Here is a 24,379-nt window from a genome sequence, read left to right on the forward strand (position 1 = left end):
TGAAAGCTTCCCACGCGATTGCTCTCCCTTATCTCGCTGCCTTTGGCTGGGGGCAGCCCATAGGAGAGAGGCAGTTTATTCCTCGGTGCCTGGCAATCCCCGAGGATGCCTGCAGGGCTCTAATTAGCGCCGGCAGTTTCGGTGACACGGATCCTTCCCTTGTGAAGCGAGGCTACCCCAGCAGCTCCTTTCGCTCGGGTCCTGAGGAGCCGCTCTCAGATCCTCCTCGCCTCCTCCCTGGGGTTTTGTCGTGCCTGTCGCTGTCGCGTGTTGGTGTCAGTCACTCGCACTGGCTTTGTGCTGTGTTCCAGCCTGAGCTCTGGCTGCAGACCAAGAGCTTGACAGAGCAATTTCCAAACCGCAGCACTTTGTGTGTCCTAGCCCCGCTAGTCCCTCTTGAGCACGGCCGCCTGCCGAGGGGAATGTCATCGCTCCGAGGCAGTGACAGAAGCCATCGGGTCAATCCGAGCGTGCTGCTGGGCTGTTCACCACTCTGTCATGTAGCTCAAGTTCCAGCCCTTTGCTGGTGTCAGTTCCCTCTGTCAGGATCAAGAGGACGTTGTTGGAGCAGTGGTAGCTAACCTTGCCCCGGGTTACTGCTGGTCTCACCTTTGTGATCGGTTTTTCCCTTGCCTAGTCTGAATATACAAGTCTGAGATTGCCTGGAACAGAGCTTGTCATTCTGTCATGCCCGAGATTTCACTTCCAGGGCAATGCTTGCTAATGGAGTTTAAAAAAGTCTGAAACAAGTTTTAACTTAATTTCAGGGACTTTTTTTTTTAACCATCATGTACTTTCACTAAGTACTTTGGAGCATTTTCCACTAGCCTAATGTATTAGTGCTGGTAGTAGTAAGTAAGAGAATGTAGTAGTAAGAGAATAAATCTCCAAGAAATATGTGACTAAGTTCTGACTCACAGATTAGTTAGACAGCAATTAATTGTGGACAGTCCAAATGCCATACTTTAGGTAGTGATGATTTTAAGTTTCTTGGTTTAAAGGAGACCAAATTCAAAATACATTTAATACTACTGTTTTAATCAGTTAAATGTTAATAAAGACTTGGTACTTTCAACTCTTTGCAGGATGATTTCATACTCATTTTATAGGAGTTAAAATACATTTAACATAGTCTTTGAAACAGATTTAGAAAGTTCTGTCTCTCTGCTTACTCACAGTCCAAACTGCAGTCATCTGTAAAAAGAAAACCAAAAGGAAGGGATAGAAGAAAGATGCCTAGCATAATTATGTGTTTTTCTGAAATAGGTGCAGAATACTGCAAAAGCTCCAGGAGAAAACAGAGTATTTACAGAAGTGAACTTTCAGGATGAATTAAAGTGTGGAGATGGCCACACTGACTTTTGTTGTGCATAAAAGTGCAAGTTCAGGTTCTTTCTCCAGTTTATTTACTTTGCTTTTAGCATTTGTGGTCACTTATTTTACATTACACATAACCATAAACATTTCAGTAGCTATGGGTTTCTAGCATTAGAGCTTATGATATCAGGTGTCTATTTATTGTCAAGTGGTATAAAGTTCTATTAATTTCTTCAATTTTTTTTTTCACTTTCCATTCTTGCTGCTTGGTAACTGTGAACTGAAATGAACCAATAATTAATTCTGTCATTACTCTTTTCTTCAACCCAGGCAATGATGTTGAGGATAAGACAAGATGTTTAAATTAAATTTAAATAAGTTTAAATAAATTCTACTCTCTTTTCCATTTTTTAATGTAGTTTATTGGGGTTCATTTGTAATGTGCACTTCATTACTTACAGCAGCAAGAAGCATTGTGCCACAAGTGATCCTAATGTATCTCTGGGCACAACTGTAGTTTTGGTTTGGTTTTGTTTTTTTTTCTTTGTGTGATGGACCATTCTCAAATTACTATCAAGAGGATGGGTATATGGTAATAAAGCAACTTGAGCAGTTTATTCCTAGTTTGTGACAGCCCCCACTCTTTAGCTCATTAATGGGACTGTGTAGATGTCCTTTGCCTGAATTCAGTTTTCTTCAAGTGGCATGTAACAGGCTGTATGTTTGTTTATTTTCCCCCTTTAGCTAAAAGAGATTTTGGAATATTTTTCCGTTTACTTCCTCTCAGTTCTGTCCTGGATAATCAGCACAGCAGTGTGTGCAGGGCTGGGGTTCCAGATGCAGCAGAACTTTAGTATCTCAATATCCAGGTATCTCCCACCTGTTGATGACAAGGAGGGGTTTTCTCTCCCTGAGTTGCATTTTGTTGAAGGTATGAGCTAAGGGAGCTCACTCCCTTGGCCTGGCAGATACCTACCAGTGTAACACACTCACACTGCCTGGGTATCTCTTGGTAGACCACAGGCTTTGTGCTGGTGTATGTGTGCCCGTGTCAGGGCTAGATTTGAGGGGGTTTTGCAGTCTGAAGAACTTTTCAGCTTCCAGGGTAGAGGTTTTTTGGCAAAGCTGCAGTTGAGCTCTAAGATTGTGGTAGTGATGTGCACCAATTACTACCATAATTATTATCAATACCAGTGCATTACATGCTGAGGTTGCTTTGTGACCGGACATATTTTGGTTATCAATGTCATGGTTTTATTTTAATGTAGATGCCTGAAAACAATCCTTTTTTTATCTTTTGAAATAACAATTTGGTCTGTTTTACTGCTACAGTAAAATTAACTGCAATCTGTAGAGGAAATACTATGTTACTAGTTCTGCTTATTCATTGTGTGATTCATTCTCTCTTTTTTGATACATTGTAGATTTAGTTTTATCATACTTTTTGTTTTCTGGAGGCAGCAATTAGTCACTAAAAAGTAGCACCAGAAAAATTGGGTTTTTTTAATGGAATGGGTTTTGTTTGGGTTTTTTTTTTCTTTTTTTGGATGTTTGGGGGTTTTTTTTTATGGAATGGGTTCTCCTGTGGCTGTGGAGGAGTTTCAGGGCCTGGACAAGAGAGGACATGGTATTTCAGCTTCTGGTGAGGTCTTACCCAACCTAAACTTGAACAGTGCCAGGCTGGGATCACCCACAACCTCCCTGAGACACCTCTTCAAGTGTCTCAGCAGTCTCACAGTAAAAGATTTCTTCCTAACATCCTAACCTCAATTTCCCCTCTTCCAGTTTGTACCCATGACTCCTTTTGTTGTCACTGCACTTCCTGACAAAGGCTGTCCCTGTGGCTTCCCTGCAAGCTCCTTCAGATACTGGAAGGTGCTGTGAGGTTCTGCCTTGGCACTGGACAGAAAAATCAATCTAAAAGCTGAAAACACTTGAAATTGAAGAATGGCCTGACAATCTTTATGCTTTTTGTAATTAGCAAACATTTCAGCCAAAAGAAAATAAACCAAAACACAAACTTTACAACCTCAAACCAAAGGGAAACACCAGGAACACCCTATGCATTAGTTTGTGCCATGAAAGGCTAAAGAGAATGCCAGAATTTCAGGGCTTAACATTTTTTGGCATGTGGTTCTTGAGAAGTTTCCTGTGGTGACCCCACTGATCACTCAGCCCTGGGTTAAATTCTTCAGTTAACCTTGCCTGGAAGAACTGATGGTTATGCTCACATTTTTTAGTGGTATTTCAGGATTTTATGCCATTCAATTTATTGGGACACAGTTTACTCTTTGCAAATGCATAATGCTATTTTAAGTTTTTACCCAGTGAGCAGAAGGTAAAATTTCTTAGACTGTCATACACATTAATATTTCAACATGCGGTAGCATTTAATTTGAGAAGGAGCCATTATTATTCCATTAGTGCTTGGGGGAAGTGCATTAAAGATCCCACCTCTCTAATCCTGCTGTCTCAAGCTCCCTTGACCTTACTTGATCCATGAGCTTTAGCTTTGTAATCTCCTGTCATTCATTTTTTCTCATCAGGGGATTCACTGAGGGTGATGTTTGACATGCCTTCCAACAGTTAACAGCATCTCTTGTATGTTAAATATATTTATCCTGTTTAAATCAACATAGAGAGTGGAGATCCCAATTTTGGTAATATTTTCACCTTGAAGGATTTTGTGCTTGGAAGTCAAGGATCATCTGTTTTAATTTTTTCTGAGGCCTTAGTCCCTTACTAGCTGTATTGATTCTGGGGGGATCATCCCTAAGAATTAAGTAGCTTCTGGGTGATGTTTTGCCTTTTACATTTCTTATTACCTCTTTCATGAATTACAGCTGTCACCAGTTACACTTCAAGCTGAGCTTAAGTTGAAATCATCATCTATTATCCAGCAGATGGGTTTCATTAAACAGCAGTGGGTTTCATGCACTTAAGTAAAAAAAAAAAGTGTGTTCTGTGAACATTCAGGACAGCTCTGGGTGTTTACAGGCTTGGAATGTTACTGATCTGTGGCAGAAAAGAATGTCTGAGGAAGCTGTGGAGCACCATCTTGGTGTTTGATCAGTCTGAATATTTTGAAATTTCCTGCTTTTTATTCCAAGCAGTCAGATTAAAAATATCTCTCTGAGACTGCTGTGACTTGAACACCAAAGCTGTTTAGATCTTCTGGCTGTTTATCATCTCAAACATTCAGTTTCTACAAAAGAAATGAACTTCCTTTTTTCTCAAAATCCAACTAAATTTCAGCACAAATTTGACTATTTGAAACAACAAATAAATTATAGAACATCCAGGCCAGGCTGGATGGGGCCTGGAGCAGCTTGGTTTAGGGTGAGGTGTCCCTGCCCATGGCAGGAGGTTGGGATGAGATGAGCTCTAAGGTCCTTTCATTCTAGGATTCCACAGTGATCCAAGGATGTACAGCAGGCTCTGTTGGTGAAGCTACTGATTGTGGTGGCATTTTTACCTTTTTTTCATTTTTTAAATTTTTTTTCTCCTTGCCCATGAAAGACTAAGGAAAAACAAGCTGGATTTTCCCCAAGAAACTCTAAGGAAGATTTCATGAGAACTTCCCATCTCACAGTGGCACAGTGGCTGCTCCTGCTTTAGCCAAGTCCTCTATTTATGATAATGCTTTTTGCAATCAATAGTAATTCATTAAGACACATGTTTTGTTGTTTAAGGATGTCTCTTGTGATTATTAATTTGCAGTCATTATTTCACATCTGGGCACGCTTGGTTTCCCCGACTGCCACCCTCAGAAGATTGATGCCACACTGGCAGTCCCTGATAACATGGTCATCACCTTAATGCCTTTTAATTGATGATTTATGCTAATATCCTTTCTGCCTGATCATTGATCTCCTCTGGTTCTTTCTTTACTTTTGTTTTCTGGTTTGCTTTAACTTCTGTTTTAAAAGCTGTATGATGGTAAGGAGCAGAGACATGCCAGGCTGTCATTATTCTGTCTGCAAAAGAGATGAGGCATATTAGGAGAGAACATGGGCTGTCCCCAGCTTGAGCCCATCAAAGTTATCTCTTTAGAAGGTTTATGTTTTATGAATGAGCAAACTACTGTACTTAAAAGTAGCCCATCATATACCTCAGGAATTTTCAGAAATGACAGTAGAGAAATGTTTGTGCATAATTGTCCTATTTTTTGAAGGATATACAGTAGGACTGGGTACAATAACCAGTAGCTTTTATCTCATGTTATGGTATGAAAATGGGAAAAGAGATTTCTCCTGATTGCAGCTAGAGGCTTAGGGCATTAAGATTTTTTTCTGAAGATGTGTTTTCCCAAACTCAATACTGAGTTGATATTTTACATGAAGACATATTATAGAGTGAGGTTTTAAAATAACATAGTATGATATTTGCTGAGGGTCTTCAAAACTTCAATATCCCCTCAACCAACTCCAAACATTTAACTTGGAGTAACCCAAATAAAAACCTCAAGTTTTTAAAAAACATTTGTCTATTTAGGGTAAAAAGTGGGAACAACCCAAAAAAACCCACAAGCCATAAAGAAAAATACCAGCTTGAATACTTAATTTACTGATGGATTTAGGGCAGTATGTAATAGCAGTAGTAACCTCAAGGCTTGCAAGACTTTTAACACTCTCATAATCTTCTTTTAAAAGTAAATTGTAATGACCTGAAAATGCCAGGAGCAGCCTAGCTTCTCACCCATTGTGGTTTAATCATGATAATATAATACCTCTTCCCTCAGAACATTCAAGGAATGTATAATGTTTGTCCACAATTGCAGAGACGTGTTCAGTCAACTACATATTCTCTATTGTCAGATTTTTAAAAATCAGAAAGTCTGGCATTGTCAGTTTTATCAATTACACTGATGCAGAGAAGCCTACATTTTGCATGAATATAAGGATTTTATTTCCAAGTCTCGTCTTATAGAATTATCCATTGGATTTTTGAGAGAAAAGACAGTCATATAATCCTAATGCAATCAGAAGTCTGAGAATACATAGGATTTCACATATTGACAGCATCTTTTAAAATGACATGGTGAAAAGAGATGGGTTTAGAGGCAGCTCTGACCTACAGTGTTTGAAACTGCAGTCAGCTTCAGCAGGCCTGATTTTCAGGGCTTGGTTTAACCAGAAAAGCCTTCAGAAGTTGCTGTTAACTGAATGATTAAGTATTAAATCCTTTGCCTTCTTCTGCCACCTTTGGTGTAACTTTATTGGTAGGTGGGGGAATATTGTTTTTTTCAGTTGCTGTCTGACATGTCAGGATGTATCAGTTTGCAATATCTCTCTGCAGTCCAGTGAGCCTTTATAACCAGCTGCCACAGCAGGTTGGAGCAACTGGTTTGTGTTAGTTTATGTTAAAATTCCTTCCCAGAAAACTAATGGTGAACATCACAGAAGAGATTTTTTAAATAAGCCTGGATTCAGTAAAGCTGTAAAAACCTAAAGCAGAGGAGAATCATGATCCCATCAAGATAACTGCTTGATTTTTGTAATTTTCAGTATGTTCTTCCATTTTGATAAGTCTTTAATTTGAACTGTCCCAAGAAGTTCATGATTTTGAGAGGGCTTTCCCTTCCTGAGTTCCTCTGTATATCTTAAATTTGATGTGGAAAGTGTAACCCAGTCTTCAGAGTATATGAGTATGAAGGCTTTTCCCTTTTTTGTTTGGTTGTTGTTGTTATTGCAGTTTAAATATTTTAGAGACTTTCCCTATTTTTTACTGACTCATCACCATTTATTTCCATTTTTACTATGATTAAACTTCCTAGCAATTTATTTAATCTTTTGTTTGTTTTTCTTTTTTCTCCAAGGGATGAAAATGATGACTGATGATCTATAATATATTTCCTGTGAGCAGAAAGGTGGCCAGCTAGTGTATTACCTCACCTAATGTGGTTGGATTTCAGAGCAAGGCAGTATAATAAATCCTTCTGTTTATCAGTTTTCAACCACGGATAGGCATGAAAAATAAGCAATTACAGATAGATACCTATGATGAAGTTTCAGCAGTGGATTATGAAGATTGATTTTGGTGATAGGGAATGAATTTCAGTGCTACAGCTTTTGTCAGTAATATGAAGTTAAAAGGAAGTAATTCCAACTGGAGGAAATATCAGAGAGGAAAAAAGCAGACTTCAGGATGAGCTGCCCTAAGAAGGATTTTTGATGATACACGAATTGACTCTAATAGGGAATTAAGCAGCTAAAGTAGGAAAAACCTCTGGACTAGAGTTTATAATTTTAGTTTTAGTTTCCTGTATAAATTGAAAAGAGAGCTGTGGAGGGGGCTTAGATTTGATACTGCAAAGGGCAAATAAGTGGTGTTTGCAAAAATGTGGGAAAAGCAATCTGCTTATAGAACCTGTTTTTGCTATTTTCCATGCTGAAGAAAAATAAGAGGAAATATACTTTCTGATTAAATAAAAAGATGATTTTACCCTTTTGAATAGGAAGCATTATTCTCTCTATGACTTTTAAAAATACTCATTTTTGACATAAGATATTCCAGTGTTATGTTACTGTCATGTTCATGAGCAGCAAGGGCCATTTTGTAGTTTATCTCCTCTTGCTCAGTATCTGTGAGAAAGCAATTTAAATTTTTCTGTTGTCTGAAGCTAGGGAAGAAAATCTGTCAAATGCAAAATCTGTGTATGCCAACAGTCTAATTAGCAGAACCATTCTTTGAGTAGGATTTCTTTTGAATGGATGACATTGTGTAAGATGTCTATGGTGTGCCTGGCTTGAAAGTCAAACATCTAGCATTTAATATTGAGACAGCTGTAATTGCTACTGTGTTACACAAGAGTTTGGAAATTCTTTTTGGGAAAATGAAGCCTGGGTCAGATTTCTGACTTAGGATCTCAGTAGTGGCTGACTTGCACTGCTGGATGCAGTGGCAGATATCTCCACTGCTTGTCAAACTTGGTATTTGGAACAGATAATTTCAGTAGACCCTCTCTGTGTGTTTGTAGGATTTAACCCAAATCCACAGAGGATTATCAGTTTTAAGCTGTTTCTGCTAAGATTTGAGTGGAATTGTAACATATTATTTTCTTCTATAATGTAGCAATATTACTGCACATATAGTACTAATAAACTACTATTAACCATAATATATGAATGCAGATTCATGTTCATGTACTGTTACTTTTATATACCGATGTAAATATATAATTAATATATCTGTAAGATACGTAAGGGAGCTGTTTTGATGGACAGAGGCATTGAGACACCTGAACTGTAGGGAGGTGTATAGTTCTAAAATTTCTATCCATCCACTGTCTTAAAGCATGAAAAATTTTCATAAGTAAGAGAGGATATTAATTTTATATACCTTATTCAAAATGAGTTGAAAATCTGGTTTAAGGTCTGTTCTGCAGGCAAGCAGCTGTGTCAGTTACAAAACACAAGAGACTGCCTTTTGTGTGTGTCATGGTAATTACAGTCAAGCAAAAACCTGGAAATTCTTGCTGTGCTAATTAGAATGTGGAGTTATGCTTAAAAAAATCAGGTACTTTGAAATCCTGAATGCATTGTCCTGCTAGCCATCCACATGTTACCCAGCCATTATTGTTGCTGTCAGTCTCCTCATCACATTGGCTGTCCTCTGGCAAGCTCTGTCCCATCGTGCTTCGCTGGGCACCCTGATGTTGTTTCCACAAGTTGTCAGGTCACATTTGGAGGTCTCTGCAGAGAGGTCCAGTCCTGGTTGGTGTTTCTGCTGCAGTTTTCCCTTTGATATATGGTATGCAGTCAAGGGAAAACTCACTTGCAGTTATTTTCCTCCAGACTGCCTTTATCTGGGAAATCATGATGATTTATTCAGCATTTTTTCTTACGAATCAGATTGTCTGGGGTTGATGGAGGAGGGTAATATACCAATAAGAGCTGTGGAGTCATATGCAGTGGAAATGGATGCTGGTCAAGAGAGGCACTTAAATGTCTCTTCCATTACCTGCACTGCAGTTCCTGCTGACTGTCCTGACTGTCCCAACAAAATTCTTTAGGTTATTCATGTGTTTCAGAAGTAACCAACATATTGCTGAAAGCTTTGGTCTTGCCAAGATGTCAGAACAACACTAAGGTCTCCTAAATGCTAAAATACAAGTACCTGGAGAAATGTGCCAAAGTCCTTTGAGTTTTTGAGCAACAAAGTTTACTAGGGTGTGTGAGGATTAAGCTTGGTGCTTATGCACTTCTGCACAGTTTTCTTACAACTGTTTCTCAGTTACAAGTATGTTCCAAGTATCAGCATATTAATTTTCAGTGAATTGGCATTGGTTAAGTGATGAAAGTGGGATTTGTAACCAGATTTATTACTGCTTCTTCAATATAAAATAATTATTCTTAAATTGGGACTTACCTTTGGACAGAGGAATACATAATACATGCATGTTAGGAACTCTAGCAGGACTTGAACCCGTGTGAGTTCAGGGGCTGATTAGGAGAATGATTTCCAGACAGCAGAGAGACAAACATCAGTAACCTTTCCACTCCTAGCAGGGTTACCAAGGTAGCATTCAAATCCTCAGTAGGTCTTGCTATTATGGGGGCAGATTTTCAGAGGTTCTTAACCCAGCTTCTAATTTAGTGCTGCTACTTTAAGCCCACAGTGTGCCCAGGCAAACTAGGCTAATGTGGGTATGTACAAACTTGGGGCAGCTTCCACCTGAGCTGTTCTTTGGGGAAGAGACAGGCAACTTTGACAGTAACTTCTGCCTTGTGCAGCTTCTCTGTTTGGACACCTTTTAATTAAAATCTTAGGAGTTCAAGCAGTCATGATTGCATTTGGCACAGAGCTCTCCCTTCTGTGTGCTGCTGGGGTATTTTAGCTTTGCATCAATGTCCAGCACCTTCCCTCCTCTGCATTTTCTTCAGGTGTCTTGGACTGGCTGACCTGGGACTTTTGGGACACACATTCTGACATGAGAACACAAATATTTAAAACAAATCTGGTACTATTTAGTATGGCAGTGAGAAGTAATATACATGCTGCTGCTTTTCACATATTTGAGGGTTTTTAAAGGTTTTTCAGCTTCTTGTGGCTTTTTTTTTTTTTTTTTTTTTTTTTTTTTTTTTTTTTGGTGCTACACCCAGGAGAAAGCAAAGCAGCTGCTCTCAGATTCTGTCTGAATGCTGAAGGGAATTACACCTGGGTGACTGCAAGGGAAGTGCAACAGCAGAATGGGCAACTGTGCTCTCACCTCAGTGCCAGCTGTGTTTTGTGGTGAGACAGTCTGAGTTTGTCTTTAGAAACTTTGGCTTCACAGGCACTGTTTTAAAGAACATCTGTCTACAGAGGCTGAATTGAGCATCCTTTCACTGGGCCTCCCAACACTTCTGTCTGCAGAGGTGCAGTGATACCTAACACACAGGGGGTGCCACAGTCAGGGAGGCTTTGAAAGACTTGGATGTACATGGAAACTGGGAATTTTGCCATGAAAATGTCAGAACACATGTTGCATGTATCCATGTTCTACAGTGGTGCATGTTTAATGGGCAAACCCAATACAGCTTCTCTTTCAGGAAACTGTTCACTTCTGTAATTTGCTGTTTGATAAATTAGATATTGGGTTTTGCTGTAGGCACTGTTTTTTTTATATGTGCTACTGTAAAACTTATATTATATTCCCTAGAACATTAGATTCTGGGTACAGGATATAATTATATAGAAATTAATTTGACTTTAACAAGTAACTGTCAATATACATTTTGTTGCTCTTTAGAGAAACAAAAAAAGGCCATGTACTCACTCACAGGTTTAAAATACAGATAAATTAATACAATTTTACAAGGTGAACTCAAGACAGCCTCAGTGATTATCCTGGGTGACTGCTGATTTTTTCTGTTAAGAGAATTTTCTGGGTAAAAATAGATGTACTCAAAGGTCATGATGGATTAAGTCTCAGGAATCTAAACTAAGAAACTTCTGTCTGACTTTGCCAGTCACAACTCCAAGGAGTTTTCTTTACAAGAGCCCACGAGCTGCTTGTTCACAGATGGCAGGCCCTGGTGTGCTGTGCTGAACTTGCCACGTGCCAGCAGACAGGAACTCCTGAGTGTGGAAAGCTGAGGCTGCAGGAGGTGCTTCTGTGGGAGTGAAGGGAGATGTCTGTGCATGCACACCTCACACAAAGGGACAGAATTTAGTTGGAATAGGGATGGTTTTTGTAGAAGGCCTCTGCAGTAGAGAGGGAGAATGAGTTCAGCAGTTCAGCCTAAGTGAACTTCCTGGGAGAACAGTCTTCCTTAGCATTGTCTACAAGATTAGATATTTTGGCAGCACTTTCTACTTCAATATATACTTAAATACTAAGGTCTTTGTATTATTAATCAGCTTTAAATTAAAACTGGTAGTTTTAGATGTTCCTTTTAGCATGTTGTTTCAATTCCCATAGAGCTGTTTTGAAAATAAATGCTTGTCTGTATGTTTTCATGTATGTATAAATAATAAATCAACACTGAAATCAAGTATTAACACCATCAACTTTAGAAACTCTTCACATCCATTATTAAGCTTGTGGCTAAGTCATGCTGTCAGTGTAGATGACAGCTTTGGCCTGGGCCACATTTCAGGCTGGAGCACAGTGCAGTGCCAGTGCAGTTCTGTTAGGAGCTTTGCTATTTCATGATTTAATTTAATAATGGTAAAAGTATAATAAATATTTTTTCCTCAATTTTTAAGAATCTTATGCTGTTGATTTTTGGAAAATTTTGAAGTTCCGTTTTGTGGTGATTTGTTCTTCTGGATTTTGATTGGTATTTAATAATATTTCAACTTAAATAGGAGTGAAAACTATGTTAGGATTTCAGTGAACTTCATAGAAGGGCAAATCATTGGTTAGAGTAGATTAGAATTTTTTGGCAACAAGTATTTAACTTTCAAAATTCAGAGTTGCTGTAACTTTGCATAAACAAAACATATGATGCTTTTTTTTTTTCCTTCTTCAGAAAGAGAAAACACTTTTTAGAAAAAAGGTATTTAAAGTTTGTGAATTTAAGAATGTATGATGTTTCCTAGGAATAGATCTCAGAAGAATGTGATGTGTGTGGCCCCAGTGTTGCAGTGCTTGTGCTGGTTATTTCTTCCCCGCATTGTTCCTGGGTGCTGTTCATTCCAGAAGAACTTCAGACTCCAGGTGTTTCTGGACTGGGTGCCAGCAGTATTGCAGGAGATGCACACTCAGGTCCTGGTAGTTTCCTGTTACTCTCAGTGCCATGAAGGAGCTGTCTAATGATTTCTCCTTTTGCTGTGCCCCTTAGGGAAGGACTGGTACCTGGTGCACGTGTCACTTACTGTGACAGACGTGAATGACAACGTCCCCGAGTGGGCCATGGAGCCCTTCCCCTTCCTGGCTGTGGTTTCCCCCGAGGCTGCAGGAGGCACTGAGGTGTACAAGCTGCTTGCTGTGGATGCAGATGAAGGGATCCATGGAACTGTGGAATATTTTCTCTTGGAAGGTAAATTTTAACCCTCCCATTCCCTGACTATTATGCTCTATTGTGACCTTTTTATCCTCAGTTTAATTTTCCCTTCCTCCTGCAAGAGGTCCATAAACCTTCAGCTCTAAGTGTGAGAAAAATCAACTTTTATTGATGCATGCATGGATTTCTTTGCAAAGTTGAGTTCTCGCCAAAATATATCCCTGGGTATGATGGGGAGAGGAGCAGTCAGTAATCCAAGGCTTTGGCAAGGGGTGCCAATGGGGACTGTATTTATGAGACAGCCTGTGGAGGAGTAGTTTATTGGGTGGAGAGGAGGGTTAATGTTCCTGTTCCTTGTAGGAGTCATGCTTCTTGTTCATATGTAAAGAACTTGTAAAGGTCTGGGTTGTGCAAAGCTTGTACAAACTCAGTGATAATATCTTGTGTGTCTCCTTTTAAGAAATTTTAGTAATAATTCAAAAGTGTCTGAGCAGATGAGGAGCAGCAATACCTCTCCAGTGGAGTATTTTCTGGTAAGGGATACTTAGGGTCAAGCAACAGCAAAGTTTTGGAGGATAAAAGATGGAGAGAGACTATTCAGAAGAGCCTGGAGTGACAGGACAAGGGGGAATGGCTTAAACTGACAGAGAGTAGGTTTAGGTGGGATAGTGGGAAGAAATTCCTCCCTGTGAGGGGGGGATGCCCAGCCACAGAAGCTGTGGCTGCCCCTGGATCCCTGAAAGAGTCCAAGGCCAGTCTGGACAGGGCTTGGAGCAGGCTGGTCTTGTAGGAGGTGCCCCTGCCCATGGCAGGGGGTAGAATGAGATGGACTTTCAGGTCCCTCCCAATCCAAACTATTTTATAATTCAATGATAAAGAAGAGTGATAATTGTCCAGAGAGTGAAATAGAATTTTGAAGTGCAGTCATAAATGATGAATGTAATGACTGATTTCCAAGTTCTAAACAAACTTTTGAATTTTAGTGTGCATGCTGATCCTAAGCCAAAGCCAACTTGGGAATTCACACTGTATTCTCCTCCTAGTTTTAATCAAACAAAAATGTTCTCATAGATGACAGTTTGTGGACATGTTCCTTTCAGGTGGTGAAGACAGATTTGAAGTTGAGAAGGACACTGGCTGGATTAAAACAACAGGTTTGCCACTGGTGAGGGACAAGGAGTATTTGCTGACTGTACTAGCAGCAGACAAGCTTGGCAGCAGAGGGTCCCCAGCCTCTGTGTCTGTAATTGCTGGATTTCGGCCGCCACAGTTCACCAACATCTCGTACTCTGTGTACGTTCCTGAGAGCACCCTGCCAGGAGAAGTGTAAGTAACAGCTCACAGCAGGGCAGGGAGCTTGTGTCCTGCTTTGGACTTCTCTCTGATCTCCCCAGAGCCTTGGTATTGTTTGTGAATCATAGATAAATACTGTGAGAAGCAATCCAGGTCTCTTAATAGAAGTGATCCCAACGCAGTTTGGTGTTGTATTGTTTTAGTCACCCTTTTACAGGGAGAGGTGCTACTGAATAGTTGTGCTTTCTTACTTTTTGAAATTATATGGAAAGGATTAGATGTTGATTGTTTTTTAACTTTCAAACAAAATGCAGAATAGAAATTAGTACTGTTACATCATGAAGAAAGATATCCTGTGTGAAAGAACACATTAACTTTACATGTCAAATTTGGAGAAATGCCTTCACTCCCAAGAGAAAATTGGAAAAACCAAGATTCTTTTTCCTGTCTTCATCACAATGACAAACTGAGCTAAAATGAAGATGCCACAGAACTTGTTATTTTATTTCTCCATCCTTTGTATCTCCATGTCAATTGAAATATCACAGAAAATGTTAGTAACATACTTCCATCTGATTACTCAGTCCCTTCTTTTCCAAACAGTTTTTTTCTTATAACAAACATTTTCTCTTCCACTTGAATCGAGAATACTTTTGTCCAGGCAATATGTTCCTTCTGTGGCAGTTCAAATATTATTAATATTATATTATCTGTGGTGCTAATATTCAGTCTGGAGCGTTCAGTTTTACAGTGTCCAAATAACCAAGGACTGTTAAGATTTAAAACAAAATCTTAGTAGAGAACAAGGTTTTTTATTTAAAGCTGCAATAAAATTAAATTGCACAGGCATAAAAGAAATGGAATAACTGCAAAATACTATAATGTCCAACAGGTACTTGCTGTATTGGATTCAATAATCTTTAGAATTAAAAATAAAATTATTCATAACTTTTTTATCACTATTAGAAATAGGTTTGCACACCTTAGATGATAGTAGATTAGTCAGTTGGTCAAATGAGTTGGTAATATCCAAAAGGAATTAACTATTTTGTGTGGTTATTGCATCTACAAAGGTTTGAATATACACAATGAAAGTGTGAAAGTTGTTTCTGTTGTAATGTGTTGTCCAGAAATAGCCATGAAAATCCATTTGGAATCCTAAAATTCTCTTATTTAAATTGGGCCAATTACTCAAGTATGAAGGTGTAGTGGTTTTAGTTTGCCAAACCAGAGCAGAGTTGCTGTCATGCACTGAACTTCTGGGTTTAGGATTTCCTAATTAGAGCCTGATTTAAGGCTGCTGCTGAGCAGAGGATCATTACCAAATCTTTCCCTTGCTTTGGTCTGCCTGTCACACCACTGAGCTACAGCTGCACAGGCAGCCTGAGCTGAGCAGGTACAAAGATAAAAAAGTTTTCAGTTGGGTTGTTAAATCTGCTCCCAGCATGGCCTTGAGATTTTCAGTGCTGGCAGGAGAGAAGAGGTGGCTTGAACATCTAGCTAGGGCAGGGAGCTGGAAGGAGAGCAAAATAATTCCTGTGGGCAGGAATGCAGTCATGCACCCGCTGAAACTGCCTGTGAGACCTCAGCACAGGAAAATAGGGGAGAAAACTGAAGAGAGATGATGACCCACAGCAGTGCTGTCCATTGGTTCAGCAGTGCACCAGGGGGAAGTGAGGCACAGCAGCATGGCAGTGCAGGGGGGAAAAAGGAGTTTGCACAAAATGAGTTTGTGTGTTTTTGACTGTAATTACCACAGGATCATGTTGGTGTGTGTGTTCTTCTGGGAGATGGAATTGTTTTTCCTAAGAAACTTGCATGTTAAAGCAAAAGAACTTGAGGAGTTAATTTTCTGGTTTAAATATTTTAAAAATATTTAGTTTTAAATTTCTTCTTTTAGTTCTTATTGTGGGTGTTTCCACTTGAAGGCTTTAAATTCATTGCACTGCAGTGGAAAAAAGATAGTGTCAGATGAGCTAAAAATATATGTCCAGTGTAAGCTGTAACACACACTGCTGTTAGGGCCTGCCTTTTATCCTTTTGCTGTTATCTATTGGAACTTTAGGATGGTATGACTGCAGCAAACTTACTGTGCTGTTATTAAAACAAATCTTTTTCATCTTGCTTTATCTTTTAGTTTCCTGCCTGAAAACCAATCACTACCACAGAAGGAAGTTGAAGTAGGCAAATTCAGTTGCAGCAAAATTTAAATCCTCTGTTCCTGCATTTTTAATCCTTACTGTGTTCTGCTTCCAAGAATCTTTATCTGTTTAACCCCAAGGTGATAGAAGCTCTGTGTAACAAAATGCTTGAATTTGGTGTTTAGATACAGCTGTCACTGACTTCATTGAGGATACCTCTGAGCAAACCTGCAGGGTTGCACCATCACTACTGATATGCATTGCTTTTGTCATATTTTTCAGAATGTTGTGTTATGTCCTTGAGTCCTCTCTTTTTATTTCTTTTAATGCAGCTTTCTTACAGTCACTGCTGTGTCCTATCAAAAGCAATCCCTGAGCTACAGTTTGCTCACTAATCCTGGGGGTCTGTTCAGCATTGATGGGGCGACAGGAGAGCTCAGTCTAACTCGGAGTGTGGATTATGAAGGAGACCCCCACCAGTTCCTCCTTTTGGTCAGGGCAGAGGAGAGTGAGGAGCAGTTCAGCACTGCTGCTGAGGTAGGTGTTCCCCTCCAGCAGCCTGGCTGCAGTTCCACTTTCCTTCATCCTTTGGAATCTGGACAGATCCACCAGGAGCTCCCATTTCCCCATGCTGGCTGTTCTGCTGTCCGTTTCAAAAGTCTTTCTGTCTCTGGGGAGATGTTGAGGAGTGGTTTAGGTGCTCTTGGATTTCACTCTTGCAGATGCTCTAAAAGCTGTTTCTGAGGGATCAGTATGCCATCCCATCATGGATACAAGTCTTACCTGGTAACACATGGAAATGGGTGTGGCCAAGAGTTTTTGCCTTACTCTGCTTTAATCAAGCATGAGGTACATTTGTGATTATTCCACTCTAAAGCAAAGGCAGGACTAAGAATTACTTGTTTTGTATCAAGAACACGAAGTGAACTCGTAAAACAAGAAAGTAATAAAAATTCACTGATATTAAAAGCTGATGGTTTGTGGTATTTTAGAAAGCTGTTTGACAGCAAAAATATTTCTTAATATAGTTATTACAGTTATTTGAATTCAGAGATTCACTGAGCTAGGAAAAGCATACTATATGAGTTTGTTCCTGCTGCAGGAAATAAGAGAGGGAGCTGGAGACAGAATTGTTAGGATCAAGTGTGAGGACACAGAGAGACAGGAAGCAGTGTGCCAGTGTAGCAAACACTGGCTGTAGCACACCAGGGCCTGATAGTTTCAGCTGACCCTTGTATACTACAAGATGAAGAATGGTAAAATATGACTCAAAAGAGGATTATGAGATGATTTTACAAATATATTTAGCCTAGAGGTAGCTTAACTTGCACCTGCTTTGGACTGATAGAACCTCAATAGTTGAGAGAGCAGCTCTAGCTCATGCATGGCTGCTCTGCAGGGCTCATGGAATACAGCTCTGCTTGGTGCTCTGTAATGCAGAATGCCTCCAATGACTGCATAAAGTGCAGTATGAGCCACTAGAAAAGCTCCTTTACACACCCCTTACTGTTGGGAGTGTAAACTGTGGACTCATATTTGACACAGGAATAAGAAAGCATTTGTAAAGATGTTAGAGGCAAAATTGTATCTCTTACTTGGTTTTCCAGAACCATAGAATATCCAGAGTTGGAAGGGACCCACAAGGATTGAGTCCAGCTCCTGGCCCTGCACAGACACCCCAACAATCCCACCCTGTGCCTCAGAGCATTGTCCAAGCACTCCTTGAGCCCTGCCAGGCTTGGGGCTCTGATCACTTCCCTGGAGATCAGTTCCACTTATATCTGATTTGTGCTGCTGTAATTAAATTCAGAACTTGGCCTTAGAGATTTATAATGCTAAAATGTAATATGCTTGGCAGTAGAGTTTTTAGTGTTACAAATCACAGAAGTGTTGCAAGATAAGATAATGGAAAAAGGGTGCTTGGCAAGCAGATGGTGCATTTTCCTTTAAACTAGTAATAAGGAATAATCAATGGAGATGAAGGGTGAGTGGAAAACATTGCTGCAGGGTCAGGGACTTGGCAATTGCTAGTATCTTGGAATGTAATATTTCAGTGGCACTCAGCAGAAAAAGAGCAATCTAAGAAAAATGTCTCATCCTATAGCTGCTGAAGACTTCAAGGATATTTTTGGGGAAATTCTTCCATGTGGTATTTCCAGAGCAGTGAGGTTGTTCCCTTGATTCACTTTGCTGTTTAACATTCCCCTCTTCCCCATTAAGGTTTTGGTTGTAATCACAGATGTGAATGACTGTGCCCCCGAATTTCATCAGTCGATTTACAGCAAAGTTGGTGTTCCTGAAACAGTTCCTATGACAACTGCACTTCTCCAAGGTGAGTGCTCCTGGAGCCATTTATTGTATTCACTGCATTTTTCTCCCTTGCACCACTTAGAATTCAGTTCAGAAAGCAAAATTACTTGTCCCAGCGTGGGTTGTTGCAGCTCTCTGAAGGCAAATGACACCTTGTAGATTCATGTCAGAGTTATTTACTGGTGCCACAGCCCAAGCAATTCTGGGGGACAGGAATGCAAAGGAAACAGATTTTCTTTGTGGAATTTTGAAGTAACAGAACTTTGTTGTGGTTGGTATTATGGCAGCAGGCTCATAGTAGCAGTCTTGCTGCCTTTCTTGGAGGAAGAGAGTGATCCTGGAGTTATGGACACCTCAGCTCTCCTTCTCTGCCTGTCTCTGAGAGTCCTGTGTGGGCTTGCTGTAGGAGTTCTGCTCTTTTACATCAACAGCCTCTTGCACACTTTAACTGTTCTGTGTGAGGTTTTGTTTGGATGCCTGACAAGAATTTGCTTCTTCCCAGGGAGAGCAAGAACTTGAGCTTCAAGTAGTGGTGCTCTGTAGAGTGTAGCAAGAAAACAAATTTGTGTCTATTAAGCAGATGTACAAGGGCCTTGTATTAGTTTTATACCCTTACATAAACTTTCTCTAAACTTGAGGGGGGAAAAGGAAATTCAACTGCTGGAAAATTGCTTTTCCCTAGTAAACAGGCTTTTATAACCTCCTGTTGTTCTGCTTAGTGATTTATCCTGGACTAATGGTAGTTTATTAGTCACTAGACTGGTAGCTGTGCTTTTAGCATAGATTTTTGTAGGTTATGAATAGAATCTGACAAACACATAATGGGCATCAGTTGAATAATATATGTAAATGTCCCATCTTTAATTTCCCAGTGTATGATCTGAGTGATTTTGAGTCAGCAGTGTAGGTCAGGTGGACATGAGAATATACTTCTGTATGTGAGAATACATTCTTGCTGGTACAGGACTCTTTACCAAAGTCAAGGTCTAGTATCTAAATTCTCCCAGGGACTTAACTTTTGGTTTTTTAAATTACCTATTTTTGAGTAAGGGTGAGTTCACTAAAAAGCACAAGGGACAGCAGAGTTCTTGACTGATTTCACACACCACATGGCAAGGCAAATCCTGTCACAGTACTGGTAAATGCACTTACCATTCCAATTCACTAACTTTGATCTACTCAATGTCTCTCTCTTCTCTTCTGCCAGTGACAGCCACTGACTGTGATTCCAAGGAGAATGCCCAGCTGCTGTATTACACTCTGAGCCAAGATTTCAGCATTACCTCTCACGGCACTGTTTTCCCAGCCACAAGGTTGGACTATGAGCGCCCCAACCACCTCTATGAGTTCATCATTATGGCTGTGGATCAGGGGGAAGAGCCCAGGACTGGCACAGCAACTGTTAGGATCCATGTCTCCAATGTGAATGATGAAGCACCTGAGTTTTCTCAGACTATGTAAATACATATTCTTCAGACTCTGTTATCTTTTACTGTTGCTTTTTGTGTTTTGGTTGCATGGGTGATCACAGAATGGCAATTGGCTTTGGTTCAATCAAAGCTGAGAGCTGGTCTGACAATTGTGGGGTGATATTATGACTCTGAAACTTGCAACAAAAAAAAAGGTAGTATATAAACAATATATCTTATTACATTTTTATTTATTATTATTATATCTCTTTAATGCACTTTTATTTTTTCCAGTGTGTACTGAAAGATATGGTGCAATCTTTTCAGATTATACAGTTCAGGAGCGCCCCTCCACCACCAAAGGAAATCAGGCAGAAAAAACAGGCAACAGAGTTGTTGCCATCAGCCCTCATCTAGAGACATGGGGGAATTCTGCCTTTTAATTAGGCAGTTTAAACTTAGAGTCAGCAGTCTGCATCCCTGGTTTATAGCTGTCAAAGAAAAATGCTTAGATGACACAATCCTAAATGGCAACTGAATTACAAAACCCACAAGTGCCATTAAGTGGAGTTCACTTAATTTCACTTTCCATCCCCTACAAATTGTATGTATATATTTTTTTCTTCTAAATACTTGTAAGCACTTTGCTTCCATAGCTGGGACTCAGCAGCATCCAAAGCAATGCCAGAAGTGCTAAAAACTTGCACTGAGGCTTAGCAATGGAATTTCCAGTCAGTTTCTGCACCAACTTCTACTCTTAAAAGTAGAAGTTGCCCAGAACAAAACCAAAGCAAAGATTTCAGTGATGTTAAGCTTGGGGTTTAGCTGAACAAAACATCAAAGCTTTCTGACAGACCTTGTTTTATGTACAGATAACCTCTGGCTTCAAAATCTTTGTGCCTTTCTTTCTTTTCTAAACAGTGCTGAAGAGATATGACTTGGAAAATTTGATCTTTTGGAATTTATTATTGGATTTATCTATATTTTCAAATAAACCAAGTTATGTTTCTCACTCTTCCTATTTTTCATCATTTAATTTCTTTTACTATTCAGAGATATTGAATATTTATCTGCATCTGTTCCTAATATTTTAATCAGAAGCCAGTGATACTGTTTAAAATGCTGTAAACATCTCTAACAAATTGGAAACAGAAAACATAGTTTAAAAAAAATCCCTGCCAGCTCTTGTACTTAAAGTTTACTGAAGAATATGATTAAAATTAAGATTATTTGAAATTACCAAACCTTCACAAGAAGCTTTTCTGTTCTCTGTGCAGTAGCAGGGAAACTACTGTTGTGTGTATGTGTAAATAGGCACTGGAATTGAATTCATCTCCTGGAATACAAATTATCTCAAGGTTTTGGTTACCTAGGCTTTGATTTTTCTTTATCTTTCCTGTTATGAAAAAATCCTCAACCCAGAGGTAAATTTCAGACAGAATTTAGTTGAAATTTTCCATGAAATGGAATCATTGTGAACACATGTAAATTGGGGCCTGTTGAGAGACTGTTTGCAGTTAATGCTGTGCTCTGTGGCAGGCTAATACAAATCTAGGAGATGATGTTGTCCTTCTAGCCCTTTGTTCAAACAGATTTACAGCCCAGTATGAACTCCTGATTCCTTGCCATGAGCTCTCTTTCATCACAGTTATTCTTTAGCTCAGTTAGGAAATGCTTAAGGCTACCACTCTCTTTCATGCTGTCAGTTTTTACTTTCTCTTTTTTAAGAGATCTCTTCTGAACTCCACTCTCCCTGCATTTCATGTAAAAAAATATCAGTATTATTGTTCATTTGCTATTAAGATGCACAGTTAAGACAGTGTCTCGAGGTTTGTGACTGAGCTCAACCAGAATGATTTACTTCTCTTACTCCATTGCATATAAAACTGAGGGAAGAAAAGAAGCTGTTTCTATGGAGGTTTCATAGGAAACACACAAATCTCTACAACAAAAGTGAAGGAAGAGGTTTCCTGTGCATCCATTTTCTTTTCCTTTCAATTTTTTGCTGTTCTCAGCATCTGGCCAGTGTGTCCATGAGCACTAACCCAGTGGTGCATCTGTGTTCTGGTGGATCCAGCCAGCTGCAGTTCCTCTTACAGCTGAGCTTTGGGATATCTCCTGTGGGCAGCCCTGGTGGGTGCTTAGTCTGCCACTGCTCAATGCAGGCAGATAAAATAATAAATATTTGGGACTTTGCTAAAGCAGGGGGCTTTTCTACTCCAGAGAGCATTAAGCTTAGGCTGATAATGCCTCTTAAGAGCTTACAATGTCAGTGATGTGTCTGGACTTGAGCAGAGATTTTTATAAAACTGACATTATGCACATATCCTCCACATCTCCCTCTCATCTTAGTCCTGCTGGGGCAAGGACTGCACTGAAAGTCTTTTGAGGGCTTCTGTCAAAAAGTGCTGTGATTGGAACTGCTTTAACTTAGTAAATGTTAGCTTGGAGTCTGTGCATCAGGAAGCTCAATTTTTAAACTAAAAAAAACCAAGTGAATTCTTCATTTAGTACAAGTCTTGTTGCACAGCTCATCTTCAAGGCCGTTGAAAGTTTGGAGGGAAATGTGGGGGTAACAACAGAAGGATGTGGATGGCTGGATAGATCATCAATGCTATCATTTCACTGCTTAACAAAAAAGCATCATGTCAGTATAATTGTATTAGAAAATTACAAATTCTTCAGTGCCCTTTGAACAACTAGGTGTTGTAAAGCTTAGTTCTGTATATATTCCTGGTTATATTAATGAGTGTGCTGTTGTCTGGGTTTTTTAACAGCTACAGGAGCTTTGTTTCTGAAGATGCAGGCCCAAACACACTGATTGCCACAGTTAATGCTGTTGATCCTGATGGAGATGGTGTGACATATGATATTCTGTCTGGGAACGAGAGAGGGAACTTTGTTATTGACCCTAAGAAAGGTAATTGTGTGTTAGCTCTTTGCTGCTGTGGTCATAATGTTGGTTCTGTTGTGATGCACCTTGAATTTGGTCTTATTATCTGGATAAACTAAATAACATATGCTGTCTTTGAAGCTTAATTTTAAAAAGTGCAAGGGAAAGAATGCATATACTCTCTTATAATGATAAAAAATTGTATAATTTCCTCAAATCTGTGTATAATTGACCTCTCTTACCTGTTTAGTGTTTGCTTTCAGTCAGTAACTTAATAGAGGGCATTATTATAGATAACAGGTCACTTAAGAAACAGTAAATTAATAGAGAATGTTATTATTGATAACAGGATGACATTCCAAAATGTCAGACAGATATCTGAATAGAATTTAATATAAGAAACTGGTCATCTGGGATTTTAAATGAGGCTTTTCCCACCCCGTGCTTGTGTCAATGTCCTGATTATGCTGGTGAGAGCAAACATTTCTTGGCTGAACTTATCTATGTTGTGCTGACACAAAATGAAGTGTCTGTAGGTGGAATGAGACTACCACTGTTTTATTTCAGTGAAGTTAAAAGTACATAAAATCTGAACTAATGAAGTATATTTTTCATTTAAGATTAATCAGTCACCTGTGTTGTTTAGCCAAGAATACTGCATGCATGAGAAAAAAAGATGTGTGGAGAAATACTTTGAGATTTAAGGCACTTCTTCTGAAATGCCAGTGCTTACATCATTTTAGTTATTTTCAGTAGTCACATATTTTCAAAACATGAGAAGAAAAAGGTTCCCACCACATTGGTGTCCTCATTAGGAAAAAAAAATAAATAAAATAAATGCACAAACACCAACATCTGAGTAGGTTGGCATATCCCTTTAAATTAATAGGATTTATTTGCTGTTGATTGCTTGTAAAAACAGAAGAGGATGTTTTGAGATTGAAACAGGCAAACAAATTGAAATCCCATTGAAGGATTGAAGTAACTTAATTAACTTTAGTTAAACTACTTTGTATTTTGAACTGCAATCAAAATCTGAACTTAGGTTTTCCAAAGCAGAAGCATTGAATACATAGGAAGGAGGAAGCTGCCCTTAGTTATTCCTTCACTTTACTTCATAGAGTTCACTTAACATGAAATTTTAATTTCAATGCAATCATGGTTTTTGCAATATTAATGTTAGATTCTGAAACATTCCCAAAAATACAGTCTGCAGGTAACTTGCAAACATTGAATCATGACTCTGAGTTTACTGTGAGCCCCTTCACTTCCTTTCTGACTTACAAATAGAGTTGCAGGTTCCAAGAGTTAAATTTCTACAGATTCTTTGGCACCTGAAGAGGAACAAAGGTTTTGAAAGTGTCTAAAAGCTAGAGCATTAATATACATGACACTTCTGAAGATCTTTTTTGTGAGAAACAGATTTTTTTGGTCAGAGCATTTAAACATTTGATTGATAGCATCTCTTGGGATTAGCTCCACAGTTTTAATATAGAAAATCATGTATAAGTACTTTTTTGCCAATTAATTCTATAGTATTTGAAACTTAACTTTGTTGTCATGTTCACTAGTGAGAAGGATAAT

The 24,379-nt window shown here is 39.1% G+C and overlaps 1 protein-coding gene across 4 annotated transcripts in view; it reads left to right on the top strand.

Annotated features, from left to right (window-relative positions):
* LOC102062365 (neural-cadherin) overlaps window positions 1-24,379 on the top strand; it is a 62,479-nt gene that overhangs the window by 2,311 nt on the left and 35,789 nt on the right. For all 4 annotated transcript variants that reach the window (XM_074551116.1, XM_074551117.1, XM_074551115.1 and 1 more), the window contains exons 2-7: window positions 12,588-12,785; window positions 13,850-14,075; window positions 16,516-16,720; window positions 18,404-18,515; window positions 19,701-19,950; window positions 22,680-22,822. In XM_074551116.1, the coding sequence (XP_074407217.1) occupies window positions 12,588-12,785; window positions 13,850-14,075; window positions 16,516-16,720; window positions 18,404-18,515; window positions 19,701-19,950; window positions 22,680-22,822 (1,134 nt within the window). The remainder of the gene's footprint in view (window positions 1-12,587; window positions 12,786-13,849; window positions 14,076-16,515; window positions 16,721-18,403; window positions 18,516-19,700; window positions 19,951-22,679; window positions 22,823-24,379) is intronic.

Source organism: Zonotrichia albicollis, chromosome 13 (assembly GCF_047830755.1).
Source record: "Zonotrichia albicollis isolate bZonAlb1 chromosome 13, bZonAlb1.hap1, whole genome shotgun sequence".
Taxonomy (NCBI): Eukaryota; Metazoa; Chordata; class Aves; order Passeriformes; family Passerellidae; genus Zonotrichia; species Zonotrichia albicollis.